Source organism: Acipenser ruthenus, unplaced genomic scaffold (assembly GCF_902713425.1).
Source record: "Acipenser ruthenus unplaced genomic scaffold, fAciRut3.2 maternal haplotype, whole genome shotgun sequence".
NCBI classification, from domain to species: domain Eukaryota; kingdom Metazoa; phylum Chordata; class Actinopteri; order Acipenseriformes; family Acipenseridae; genus Acipenser; species Acipenser ruthenus.
This window is the reverse complement of record NW_026707785.1, coordinates 5,683-20,122: the sequence shown is the minus strand read 5'-3', so window position 1 is coordinate 20,122 and position 14,440 is coordinate 5,683. Positions and strand designations below refer to the sequence as shown.

Here is a 14,440-nt window from a genome sequence, read left to right as displayed (position 1 = left end):
AAGGATGTATTTGAATTGTGATACTGTGGATGTTGTGTACTGTTATCTTGCAGCCTGTTAATCTCTTAAAGGCAGTCACCCTTGAAACGGGGAGTCACCATCCCAAGCGTCGGCCTTACTGGTGTTGACAATTTGAAACTCGGTTATTCCATGTCAGATCAGCTGGTCATGTTCATCTCAGCTGTAGATTCATGAAGAGGTGCCATTCAGCATTACCACGTTCAACACTAAGTACAGAAAGGCTACTCCAGGATAACTGATTAAATAGTTTTGGAGTCTTGTAGTGAAAATAAATACAAATGGGTATATTAGTGTATTTACTGATCTGCTGTTTTGTGTGGAGTTATCTTTCCTATTTCCAATACTACTAGAGCGGTCAGCAGTTTTGAGTGGACTTCTCTCCTAGAGCAGTATACAGGTCAACTATCGATTTAGTGGCTATAACGATAATTAAGATAATCTGTAATCATGTTTATATTCCAGTTAGTTACAATTTACTCCCTCCTTTGTGGTTCCTTCTTTCTTTTTCATTGTTAGTTAAAAAAACACACACCACAATCGTTGCCCCACCTCAGCATATGTTTCAGTAGCTGTCACAAACACAGTTTTACATTTATCTATTAAGAACAGAAGAATAAATAATGAGGACTAAACAAGTTCTGGATAATATCCCGATTGATGCAATCTGGTTCCAGCCCCACTCCTTACCTTTCGAAGCGAGGGTGAGAGTGCAGCCCCCAGCTGACAGGATGCTGTTGAGGTCGTATTTGGGATTCGCACTCAGGATGTTTCCCCCCAGGGTCTGCGAACGAGCACACAGAACATGAGGGGCTGACATAATTAATGAAATGTATTAGCTTGCATCCACATTAACCCCTCTGTACTGTATTTTAGTGCTGTTTTGGGACTACTGATCCTATGATGCATTTTGAGTTGCTATAGTGCTCACACATCAATTTCCATGAAGCAGCGCAAAAATGTGCACTATCTTTGCTGTCAAAGAAAAAGAAAGATATTGCTGCAGATTTTAACATTCCTGCGAACACTTTGTCAACCAATCTGAAAAACCGGGATACCATAATATAGGTCTATGAATGGCAAACTATGGATGCAAGTCGTCAATGTTCTGATTTGCTCAGTGCCCGGATGTTGAGGACACCTTGCTTTGTGGTTTAAATGCCAGTGATCAGAATGGGATATGCAGGTTTTAAGTGCAGTTCATTTGCAATGTACGCATTTTAAAATTCACTTCAGCTGTATTTTCAATAAAAAGCACAGTCATTTTAGATGTATAATACTTTTCATTGTTCTGTAATTAAAATTTGATTTCAGTGTTACTGTAACTTCAATAAAAACTGACAGGATGCATCTGGCTTACACTCCTGATAATACTTTTTTTTTTTTTTTGCTGGTCCCTTGAAATTCTATTAATGAGAATTGACTGTACATAGTTTAATTATGTACAGAATTCAATACCTTTAATATATATATATAACCTATACAAATGACCCAGTTTGTATTTGTTCATTTAACAGAACTGTATCATCTATAATGATGTATAATTTAGAATTTCATAACAGACTTCTTTCATAATCTGTCCTTTCATAACCGAATATATTTAATACATATTTTTTATTAATTGGCAATACACAAATTAATTTCAGCTGTCGTGTCAGTGGTGGATTGGTTAAAAAATAAATTTGCAGTGGCGAAAAGTGGTTCTGCATAAAGACAAGGGCCCATATTCAGGGGATCTAAACGACTGTGGATCCTATTAATGCCACCATTAATGTTGCAGTCTAATGAACATCCTATTCAAACTCATCCATGGTTTAGCATTAACACCATTGCTGCAGTCAAAGCTTTAAATGCAGTGATGGTGTAAAGGTTGTCCATTGACTTTCTTAACGCTGATGTTAAGATTGAACAGGACTCCAGAAGTGTCAGACGATGGTCTTACCGCCATGTTGCGGATCTGTTTCCCTGCAAGGCAGCTCAGTGTCTGCAGCAGCGCTTGGTAAACCTCCACCTTCTCTTCCGACAGCTCGGACACGACGCGCTTCAGCTCGTCCTTCATCACAGACAGGCTGCACCCCGCGCCAAACGAGATCCCTCAAGAGAAACCATATAGTTCAGTATATACATGCTTGTTTCAAGTATTTGTGACTGATCAATAAAGCAGCTGATTCCTCAGTATACATTAGAGCAGTGTGGTGGTGCAGTGCAATCCTTATACAAGTTTACCACTGTATTTTTGCACTGCATTTTTCCCATGCTTTTCCCATGATTATACTGTTAATTTACCATAGTTTACCCTGGTTTGCCACGCTTCACTGGTCTTTACAATGCTTAGCTATACTTAACCATGCTTTCAATATGCTACATTACAGTTGTCTATGCTTATACTATGAGAAAAGGGTCCCTTCCTGTCATTTTTTAAAATCTTGCATGAGTTTATTTACTGCTGCAGACTTGCAAATCTGTCAGTGATTAGATGAAAGTTAAACTTTAAAAATATATTTGCCAGAAACAAACACAAATATATACCAGATTGGACTGCATGCAGACCAGAATCGACTTCAGATAATCATTTCCAAATGACTTATTTATATTACTAGGAGCACAGGCTTTAAAGAAATATACATATTAAAATAAATGTATGTGTTTTTATCCCTGGAATTTCCAAAGTTTTGATTAAATAATAAGCAGCATCGAATGTCACATTACTTGATCTTTTTTTACATTTCCCTATTTGATGTTTGCAAGCATTCGGATGCGCCAAAATTAAATTCCTTACCATCCTCCAAGTTCTTCACAACACTCAGCTCCACAATCCCTGCGGGGGCGATGATCAGCGGATGGGACACTCCTTTCAGCTTCATATTCGGCCCTATTGGAAACACATAGTAAAGGATTGTCTTTCAAATGTAAGTCATCCAATTTAAACCATGTTGCGCCACATTTATTTTCTGAAAAGAGATATTTTTGCTGTGTTAATCAAACATGAACAATTAACCAAATGGAAGGCAAATCTGCAGATATTATAACATAAAATGATATACTTCTTCAGACAATAACCCCTAAACCTGATTATTATTATTAAAAGTTATGTATATGAATTGTATTAATTCCAGTTTTAATATACCTTTGCTTTCGTGTTTTCTTTTATCTCCAACTGAATCCATTCTGTCCTTCGAAGAGCTGAATTTACTGTTTTAGACCCATAATAAAATGGTGTATTGATCAGTTTCCATCTGTACCGTTCAATTGGTACCAGCATGTGCCAGAGGTCCATCAGTCAATAGAGGGTATCGTATCTTACAGGACCGGATATGGTTCTGTTGTATATAACTGTTAATCTAATCAACAGCTTGTGATTCAAACATGATCTATTAACATGGTAAGCCCAGATTGTCCTTGCTTACCCATTGCCACACCATGCTTGGTATAAGGCAACGCAGCCAAACCATGTTCAGCTCACTCACAATGTCATTGTCAGACCATGGAGTTTCAGAACATAGTCATGTATCACAGCCTGTCACTGCTATACCAATGATGAATGTGTTTGGTGAACCCACCCACCTACAGTGGTGTTCCCGATGACCAGGGGTGTGCTGGGGTGCTGTGCCTTCAGCTCCAGGAGCTCAGCCAGATTCCCAGGGGAAATCCAGCAGAGCCTCTCCCCCTGGAACACCAGCCTGCCACTCCCCTGCTGGCGTGCCAGCAGCTACACACAGGGACACAGTGAACACAGTCAACACAGCTCAGCCATCACCGCGCTTTCCACAGCCTACAACTTTTGCAATACCTTCTAACATAATAGAAATTATTCAACAAGAGCATTGTACCATTTGTATCTAATTAGTGTCTGATAAATGAAGCAAATGTTTTCAAAAAAACCTATGACTATATTTGACTTTGGACAGAATCAAATTGCATATTTTTTTGGTCATTTACATTTCTGTGATATTTTCTAACATAACAGAAGCCATTAAACTGGTGAAGTGTAACAGATTGTGTGGGTATTTTATTGATCTATTGAATATTACCAGTGGGATTAATACAGCTTTAGATTCACAACTGTTCAGATCATTCAGTAGATCCGGCACACAGTCATCTGTCTTACCATCAGCTCAGGAGGGAAAATTAGGTCTTGTGTGGGATCCAGGGGTAAGAAATCATCCGTCTTGAACAATTCACTAGAGATCTGTCAAAGAGAATCAATCAGAGAACTTGACAAAGCAGTTTTATTACATCGTTTTGCTGTATAATCACACAAATAGGAGCTGACAAGGCTTACAGTTTTAAATGCAGTTACTGCTTTGGTTTCATGCATAATCCTATGTGCCCCCAAGCAAACCCAACATTGAGATTAGTTCAAATACAAGAGATGTTTATATGAATCATTAGAATCATTGCAGTCCCATTGTACCCTATCAGTAACTGGCAGTGTGCTACAACATCAAGACAACATCCCATATCCATTGTACCTTATCAGTAACTGGCACTGTGCTACAACATCAAGACAACATCCCATATCATTTGTACCTTATCAGTAACTGGCACTGTGCTACTACATCAACACAACATCCCATATCGATTGTGCTGCCATTGCTGGTAATGCTGTGATCTGCTAATGGTTCTGCTAGTATCTGTGTGCTATATATTGCGATTATAATGCGAGCCAAATAAGATTCTTCAAACATTTTAGTAAAGTTTGCGTCTTCTTGTGTCTCAGTTATAATGTGGCTTTAGTATTTGAGAGAAAACTATGAATACTGAGGAACGAGTGGCCATTCGGCCCATCTAAGCTAGTCCGCTTCCTTGTTGCTGATGGATCTCAGAACTCTATCAAGTTGGGTCTTAAAGGATCCAAGTAATTCTACCTCAACATGGCTAAGTAGCCCATCCCATACACTCTCTCTGTCTTAAGTCTATCCCCCTTAATTTCCTACTCTGTCTTCTGGTCCTGGTTTCTTTTCCAGAATAAATCTCAAAATAAGACCTACCTCATCGTCCTCCTGGTTCAGCTCAGGCTCTTGATCCAAACAGCAGTTCTTGGTGTCATTTCCATTCTGACAGCACTTTGAAGCCTGGAGAACAAAACATGCACCAAATTAAGAAACCTTGGAAACACCAGCAGCAGGTGTGACACAGACAATGGTGTCAACAGAAAACCTGCCCCAGAAAACGGTTTGATTCAGAAGTGATTCCTATCCTCTCCATAAGCACAGTCTGGCTTTCATTGGTTCCCTCAACTCCAGCGCTGATGCTGATTGGTTATGTCTCAGAGGGGGTGTTTGCTGACCACTAGGGGTCGCTGTACATTACACAATACTTACCCCACAGAAGGTCTTAAAGCCATCTATGATGGGTCTGTAACCCGTACAGCGACACAGGTTACCTAAAAAGAACAACGATATAGTTATGTTATAACCTTCATTTAGTGGGATCCACAGTTTGGTTTAAACCTGGGCCTGCATTACTTTACCCCAGCCTGTCGAATTGTGACAGTAACACTGATAAAGACTACATTTACATAGTAATTAGCTTTCTAATATTCATTTTCATCTGTTTTCTACAAAAGTCTTGCATACAAACCCATCTACTTTTAAGCCCACTCCCATTACATCTTTATTTCACTGTTACACAATAAATATCAATTTGGACTGTACTTGCTTCAACTGCAGACTACCGTTTGCCCTGGCACTCTTTTAACATCCATTAAGAGCCTCGAATGGGAATGTGAGCTGCTTTAGAGACCCGGGGTACCTGTGAGAGCCTCCCTGATGTCCTCGATGGAGGGTTCTGGAATGTTCCTCAGCAGGGTGTACATGGACATCACCATGCCAGGGGTGCAGAACCCACACTGCGACCCGTGAGCCTTCGCAATGCGCTCCTTATAGAGAGAGACAGGGAGAGGGAAACACACACACACAGTGTCAAACATGAAGTCCACGCACCAACTACACATTCAGCAAGAGAAAGAGATGGAAACACACACACACACACACACACACAGTGTCATTCAGCAAGAACTGCACAATGTGAAATATAAGGCTCCGACACCACACTACATTTAGCAACAACTTCACATAGGAGACACAGAGAGGCAAACACATACATACACATGCATAAAATCAGCGCACCCCATTACAGATTCAGCAAGAACTGCAAATACACAACAGTAACAGGGATGGAAATAAGACTCCTATTGCATAGCAGTTTCATCCATTCCAGGTTTTAATACAAGTTTGATTAGCCACAGTGTGTAGGTTACAAGCTCATGTGCATTTTATTAATCCAGCAATGGATCAACGGGAGTCTTATGTCCATCCTTGTTACTGTTGCATACTGTTTGCAGCTCCGTTGAGCAAAACTAAACTTCTTCTAGTTAAACACTTTGACAAGGGTTCTTTTCAGTGTTAATAAAACAGGCATGATCTGCAAAAGACACAGAGGTGCTTTGTTGCTTTTTTTTGTAGAGAGCCTTCCTTATTTTATGCCAATATTGCTTTGGTAAAGCTGAGTCCACTGTATTAACCAATGGGGTGTCTACCTGAGAAGTTAGAATCAGGTGATCTTTAGGCAACATAAGTAACATGAAAATTAAACAGCAAAATACGTGTAAGAAGTTTATTATCAAAAGCGCTGGATAATATGGAAAACACACTAGAAGGATACCAACAATTTCTCCATTTATTTCTTCATTTTAACCCAGTTGTATCAATGTTTGGGTCAATTAAAATGCAAAATGATGCACAAGTAACAAAAACAGTCCATTCCAGGCATTTCCCCACACTGAGTTCTCTCTCTTTCAGAGTGCATTTTGTTTTTCTCACCTGCACGGGGTGGAGCTTGGTCTTGGTGCTCCCCACCCCTTCCACAGTCGTCACGGCAACACCATGCAGTGAAACGATGGGCAGCAGACAGGCGTTGACAGAGAAATGACTAACGGGCTGAGTTCAGGAAACATGACATTGGTGATGTAACTGAAAATAGCTGACTGCCTTTTTCTTGGGACACCTGTCGCGGTAATCCATTGTTAGATCAGGGATGGAAATAAGACTCCCATTGCATAGCAGGTCGATCAATTCCTGGTTTTACTTGGAGTTTACAACACACTTGAACTTGTTACCTATACACTGGGGCTAATCAAGCATATCCTAAAATCTGGAATGGGCGAAATTGCTATGCAGTAGGAGTCTTATTTCTATGCCTATTACATGAATTCTTCAATACGTATTTACTATATTCCACTGTATTATTTGTAAATGCAGGTTCCAATGGGATTCAATTGCAATGGCATGAATCTGCTAGGGGTCTGATACAGTAGAAGGATACAGGACCCTGCTCTGGAGGGTGTCGTATCGGGAGATCATCACAGTGCAGGCTCCACAGCCCCCCCCTCCACACCCATACTTCACCCCTGTGAGACGCACTGCAAAACAGGGGTCTGAGTCACACACAATCAATGCCATGGATTAACACAGCAGACATTATAACAGAAGATTATCTACAACTTGAGACAATATCCCCTGACCCTAATTATCATCATTACATTTACTATTTTATTGATTTGGCTCTTTCCATTACTTGAAATGTTGTTTGATTACAACTCCATTGGCATAGTTTACATTTTAAAATATTTGATTTATGTCAGAAGCCAGCCACATACTTCTGATATGCAAATACATTATTACATACCTTTTTGAAAGTGGGAGTTGTGTTTATTACAGATTTAATACATGTTTTTGTTTCTAGAAAAATGCATTGAACTATAGGCAATAAATGATTATTTAAAAAAAACAGACAGATTGAACAAGAGACTTTACACTGACTGGCCAAACAAGAGACTGGACTGGAGCATGGTGGTACCTTTCTTTCTTAAGTAAGTCAACAGCATGACTTCAGGATCTGCATTCTTCTCAACAATCTAGAACATTGAAAACACAGATTAATATTTCCCATGCATCATGTGACCTTTCAATTCTACATACATACCGAGTGACAGGGAGTAAAGGTCACATTGTCACATGATTTGAATGGAATGAGGATTGGCTGTTCAGTCCTGGCACGCTCAACGCCAGTTCATGAAAACAGAGAACTCAAGAGAAATATTAGAGCAACCCAGAACCATAATGTGCGCGCATCTTTCATGTGGAACCTGCAACATGATGATGCATCTTAAAGAGAAACCTGGGAGGTGTCAGACAAAGGAATGGGGCAGGTTAATGGTTACACTCTGGTGTACCAGCTGCACTTTGAGAGAAGACATGTTTGCGAGCCCTTTGGAAGAAACCAGACGGGTGTTTTTAACTTGTGAGTTTTTCAAAAAGTCTCCAGGATGTGATGGACTGAAACAGCGATTCTAGACTAGGAGAAGAATACATTAGTAAAGAGAACCAATATTTCAGATTCAAGTTGCTCTTTCAGTAAGATTTATTAAAAAATATTCTTTATGTACTTTATATTTGTTGGCTATAACCTTGGTCAATTTTCTACCACTTCTACGGCTCCTCCCCCTGATCAGCTGACTCGGAGGTCACGGCTCGGAGGTTTCATTGCTGGTATAGTACATTGGCAGAGTTCCCTGGTTAAAATGAATTACTGACCAGCTGAGAGTCATGAGACACATAAAGAGCTGTGACAGACTGTGATTAACATGCCTTATCAGAAAATCAGGACCCTCATCACCCTATATGTGCGTGCGTGCGTGTGTGTGTATATATATATATATATATATATATACACACATACAGTGGTTTGCAGAAGTATTCACACACCTGCAAAGTTTTCACATTTTGTTGGCACCTGAGCATACTCCAGGACACTTTCAAATTAGACTTTACATGTAGAATCTACACAAATTACTCCACATTGATAAAGTTAAAAAATGCATATAGAATATAAATAAGTAAGATTTACAAAGAAAAACTTCACAAAATGTCACAAAACTAGTGAAATGGTTTCAGCCTGTGTTTACTCAAAGTTCTTTAACTTGTAGATAACTTCCCTCAGGTATATAGTCTTTCAAGCTGCAACTCACATAGTGATCCAACAAAGCAACCATGAAGACCAAGGAGCTTTCGAAACAAGTCAGGGATAAAGTGGTAGAGAGGCACAGAGCAGGAGAAGGGTACAAGAAAATTTCAAAGGCACTGATTATCCCTCAGCACAGTGAAGTCCATCATTAAGAAGTGGAAGATGCATCATACCACCCAGACACTACCCAGATCAGGTCACCCTCCCAAACTGAGCAGCCGGGCAAGCAGGAAACTGGCTCAGGATGACACTCTGAAGCCAACAATGACGTTGAGAGACCTGCAAAGCTCTGTGTCTGAGATGGGCGTCAGTGTTCACAAATCAACAATAAGCTGGTCCCTACACAAAGCTGGCCTGTATGGACGGGTGGCAAGTAAGAAGCCATTACTCAAAAAGCCTCATCTTAAAGCATGTATGGAGTCTGCATAAAAGCATGTAGATGATACTGCAGTCATGTGGAAAAAGATTTTGTGGTCAGACGAAACAAAAATTGAACTTTTCGGTCTAAATTCCAAGCGTTATGTCTGGCTCAAGCCCAACACCATCCCAACTGTCATGAATGGTAGTGGCAGCATCATGTTATGTGGATGCTTCTCTTCAGCAGGGACTGAGAAGCTTGTCAGGATAGAGGGGAGAATGGATGGTGCAAAGTACAGGCAAATCCTTGAGGAAAACCTGTTTGAGTCAGCCAAGACTCTGAAATTGGGGAGGAAATTCACATTTGAGCAGGACAATGACCCGAAGCACAAAGCCAAAGCCACACTGGAGTGGTTGAACAAGAAGAGAATTGATGTTCTTGAGTGGCCCAGTCAAAGTCCTGACTCGAATCCAATCGAAAATTTACGACGAGACTTGAAGATTTCAGTTCATCGATGATCCCCAACAAACTTATCAGAACTGCAGCAATTTTCCCAGGAAGAATGGGCAAAGATTTCACCATCCTACTGTGCAAAGCTAATAGAGACCTATCCAAAAAGACTCATAGCAGTAATTGCTGCAAAAGGTGCTTCTACCAAGCACTTACTTAACAGGCTGAATACTTATGCAACCAGTAAATTACATTTTGTACATTTTCTTTGCAAGTTTTGCTGACATTTAACCTCCTCCTCATATAACAGTGTTCAGTTTAACCACTACAGCTTTGAATAAAAAATAAAAAAGTGTGTTTGAAAAAATGTGACATTATTGGTAGGGGGTGAATACTTCTGCAAACCACTGTGTGTATGTACAGTGCCTTGCGAAAGTATTCGGCCCCCTTGAACTTTGCGACCTTTTGCCACATTTCAGGCTTCAAACATAAAGATATGAAACTGTAATTTTTTGTGAAGAATCAACAACAAGTGGGACACAATCATGAAGTGGAACGAAATTTATTGGATATTTCAAACTTTTTTAACAAATAAAAAACTGAAAAATTGGGCGTGCAAAATTATTCAGCCCCTTTACTTTCAGTGCAGCAAACTCTCTCCAGAAGTTCAGTGAGGATCTCTGAATGATCCAATGTTGACCTAAATGACTAATGATGATAAATAGAATCCACCTGTGTGTAATCAAGTCTCCGTATAAATGCACCTGCACTGTGATAGTCTCAGAGGTCCGTTTAAAGCGCAGAGAGCATCATGAAGAACAAGGAACACACCAGGCAGGTCCGAGATACTGTTGTGGAGAAGTTTAAAGCCGGATTTGGATACAAAAAGATTTCCCAAGCTTTAAACATCCCAAGGAGCACTGTGCAAGCGATAATATTGAAATGGAAGGAGTATCAGACCACTGCAAATCTACCAAGACCTGGCCGTCCCTCTAAACTTTCAGCTCATACAAGGAGAAGACTGATCAGAGATGCAGCCAAGAGGCCCATGATCACTCTGGATGAACTGCAGAGATCTACAGCTGAGGTGGGAGACTCTGTCCATAGGACAACAATCAGTCGTATACTGCACAAATCTGGCCTTTATGGAAGAGTGGCAAGAAGAAAGCCATTTCTTAAAGATATCCATAAAAAGTGTCGTTTACAGTTTGCCACAAGCCACCTGGGAGACACACCAAACATGTGGAAGAAGGTGCTCTGGTCAGATGAAACCAAAATCGAACTTTTTGGCAACAATGCAAAACGTTATGTTTGGCGTAAAAGCAACACAGCTCATCACCCTGAACACACCATCCCCACTGTCAAACATGGTGGTGGCAGCATCATGGTTTGGGCCTGCTTTTCTTCAGCAGGGACAGGGAAGATGGTTAAAATTGATGGGAAGATGGATGGAGCCAAATACAGGACCATTCTGGAAGAAAACCTGATGGAGTCTGCAAAAGACCTGAGACTGGGACGGAGATTTGTCTTCCAACAAGACAATGATCCAAAACATAAAGCAAAATCTACAATGGAATGGTTCACAAATAAACATATCCAGGTGTTAGAATGGCCAAGTCAAAGTCCAGACCTGAATCCAATCGAGAATCTGTGGAAAGAACTGAAAACTGCTGTTCACAAACGCTCTCCATCCAACCTCACTGAGCTCGAGCTGTTTTGCAAGGAGGAATGGGCAAAAATTTCAGTCTCTCGATGTGCAAAACTGATAGAGACATACCCCAAGCGACTTACAGCTGTAATCGCAGCAAAAGGTGGCGCTACAAAGTATTAACTTAAGGGGGCTGAATAATTTTGCACGCCCAATTTTTCAGTTTTTTATTTGTTAAAAAAGTTTGAAATATCCAATAAATTTCGTTCCACTTCATGATTGTGTCCCACTTGTTGTTGATTCTTCACAAAAAATTACAGTTTCATATCTTTATGTTTGAAGCCTGAAATGTGGCAAAAGGTCGCAAAGTTCAAGGGGGCCGAATACTTTCGCAAGGCACTATATATATATATATATATATATATACACACACACACACACACACACATACACACACTGTATATATTGTAATAGATTGCACCCACTCGGGTTCGTGGCCCCTTTAAAAACACGACCCAACACACACAGGAATGGAATTTTCTGCACGATTGCGCTATTTTTAATTAACAAAAACAAAACAAACAAAACAGAAACAAATACCTAACTCTGTTTTTGGAGTGCTGACTACACAGGTAAGTCCCTGACTAACTCGCAGGATGGCTAAGCCGTTTACCACCCGGCACCACAACACGAAACTACACTGGCTTAACACAGCACTTACTTTGTTTATGGCTATTCGGAGACAGCGCACCTTTCTACCTCCTACTCAGCAGCCTCGTACAGACAGACAGGCTGCACGTCTTAAATAATAAGACACACCTGAGCTATACACTGTGGCTACTCAAGTTCCTTGTAAAACCTGGAATGGATGACACTGCTATGGAATACAAGACTTATTTCCATCCCTACGTAGACATCTGTAGTGCGGGTGTTGTAATGTTAACATATTAACATATACAATGCATATTGGAGTGGACCAACTTATACATGTGCATGTCTATAAAAATGGACCTTAATTCATTTGAATCGGCTTGCTGTAAACAGGGAAATCGATTCCCTGTATATTTTGAATAAACCAAACTAACAGCTGAAGAAAAGGACTCTATGCTTTTGCATCTAATTCACATGAAGAAACAACCACTCACGACTTCAAAAACTTCTTCAGTGGGCTAGAGCATCCAAAGTGTCTTAATATTAATAAACTTCAGCACCATCTAGTGCATCAAAACAAACAATTAGATTAGGATACTGGTTGCACCTCTATTATTATTTATTTCTTAGCAGATGCCCTTATCCAGGGCGACTTACAATTGTTACAAGATATTACATTATTTCACATTATTTTTACATACAATTACCCATTTATACAGTTGGGTTTTTACTGGAACAATCTAGGTAAAGTACCTTGCTCAAGGGTCCAGCAGCAGTGTCCCCCACCTGGGATTGAACCCGACCCTCCGGTCAAGAGTTCAGAGCCCTAACCGCTACTCCACACTGCTGCCCATGCCCCTATCAAGTTGAGTCAACAGGCTTGTAAAGGCAGTTAACTTAATTCACTAATAAAGAGACCAGTGATGTCTTCATACCGCTGGCTTTGTCATAAACATATAGAGACACAGTCATTTGTCTCCATCTAACTTGGCTGGAGTCACTTCTAAAACTCCTGATTATTTAATTTTCTTCAGTCACAGAAGCAAAGAACTTTTTGTTATCAAGTCATACCGTTTCAATCAATTTGAGTCACTTGACAGGGTTTCTCAAGTTTGATGCTGTTCTGTACATTCCCACGCTACCACAAGCGGATCGTATGCTTCTCTTAAAAATAAATACAAAAGTAATTATTTCTCAGAAAAGGTGTCTCACGTGCAATGAGATTAGGAACACCTGCGATATCATTGTCAATATCAGCATAGGGTCTCCACGGACACCCAGAGCAAAGTGGTAGGTGATACAATGATAAAAACGCATTTAATGTTTTTCATTTATTATCAGCAAACTAGCTGACTAAGTTTAGGTAGCGCTCCTTGAGTTAGGGGTCTGTTTTGTTTTGGTTTTAAAATAAATAAACCGTCAGCGCCGTGTTTTAACCCTACCTGTTGTTTCGAGGGCTGTTCCTTTTACACTATAACACAGTGCTAAAGGTCCCGAAACAGGTACAAAACCATCAGCCAAGTAGACGGGGTGTCACAATGTATACACACACACATATCATACATACAATCTGTGTTTTATTTATAGTACCTAATTGCTCCTTATGAACGGGTGCAATAGTATGTAAGACCATAGAACACGAAAGTTTGGAATTATGTTCAATGACGTCAACCTCTGTAAAATGTTTTTACAAACAATAATAACTTACCTTCCTGCCGTTGATGAAGAAGATTAACTCATCAGATTGGTCCTTGCACGTCATTCTGGTAGCAGCTGCACTATTCCTAACAAGCTCAAGTCTGACAGCAGTAGGATGCCTGTTTCTGAAGAGCTAAGAGTTACGCCCTGACAATTTGAACAAAACAGCCGTCACATGACAGCCAGCCCAGAGCCAAACAGTGAAATCAGTCTGATAGACATTCCATGAACACGCATTTTCAAATATTAACAGCATCTTCAGTTCCTTTAACACTACATTCCCCATGTGTAGTAAATCTGTTTCATCACAAACATGCATCTTTAGTGTTGAATTTCATTGTATTTTAGATGGAGTGTGATATCAGCCAGTTGCACAGCCCCTGAATAGCATCATTTTGGACGATTTAATGTTGCAAGATTAGTGTTTATCAGGGTCTGTGAAACCAGCCAAAAGTATATTAAAACTGCACTGAATAGTCTTATTCAGCTTTACACTACAGTATGATTTCTGGGCAAATCGAATTCTAATCCTCTTCTGGGATGCATATCCCTGTTGACAGGAGTGCAGTGGAGGTGAGTGTCATGCTTTA

The 14,440-nt window shown here is 40.2% G+C and overlaps 1 protein-coding gene across 1 annotated transcript; it reads right to left on the bottom strand.

Moving 5' to 3' along the window:
• Nucleotides 1-613: 613 nt before the first annotated feature.
• On the bottom strand, nt 614-13,988 carry LOC131728307 (aldehyde oxidase 3-like). The gene is made up of 12 exons (XM_059019360.1): nt 13,861-13,988; nt 7,879-7,936; nt 7,345-7,441; nt 6,843-6,951; nt 5,773-5,899; nt 5,343-5,404; nt 5,010-5,093; nt 4,127-4,207; nt 3,583-3,727; nt 2,798-2,890; nt 1,961-2,112; nt 614-802 (listed from the first exon to the last, which is right to left on the bottom strand). The coding sequence occupies exons 1-12, from the start codon at nt 13,912-13,914 to the stop codon at nt 614-616; spliced, it is 1,251 nt and encodes a 416-aa protein (XP_058875343.1). The 5' UTR covers nt 13,915-13,988.
• Nucleotides 13,989-14,440: the final 452 nt, after the last annotated feature.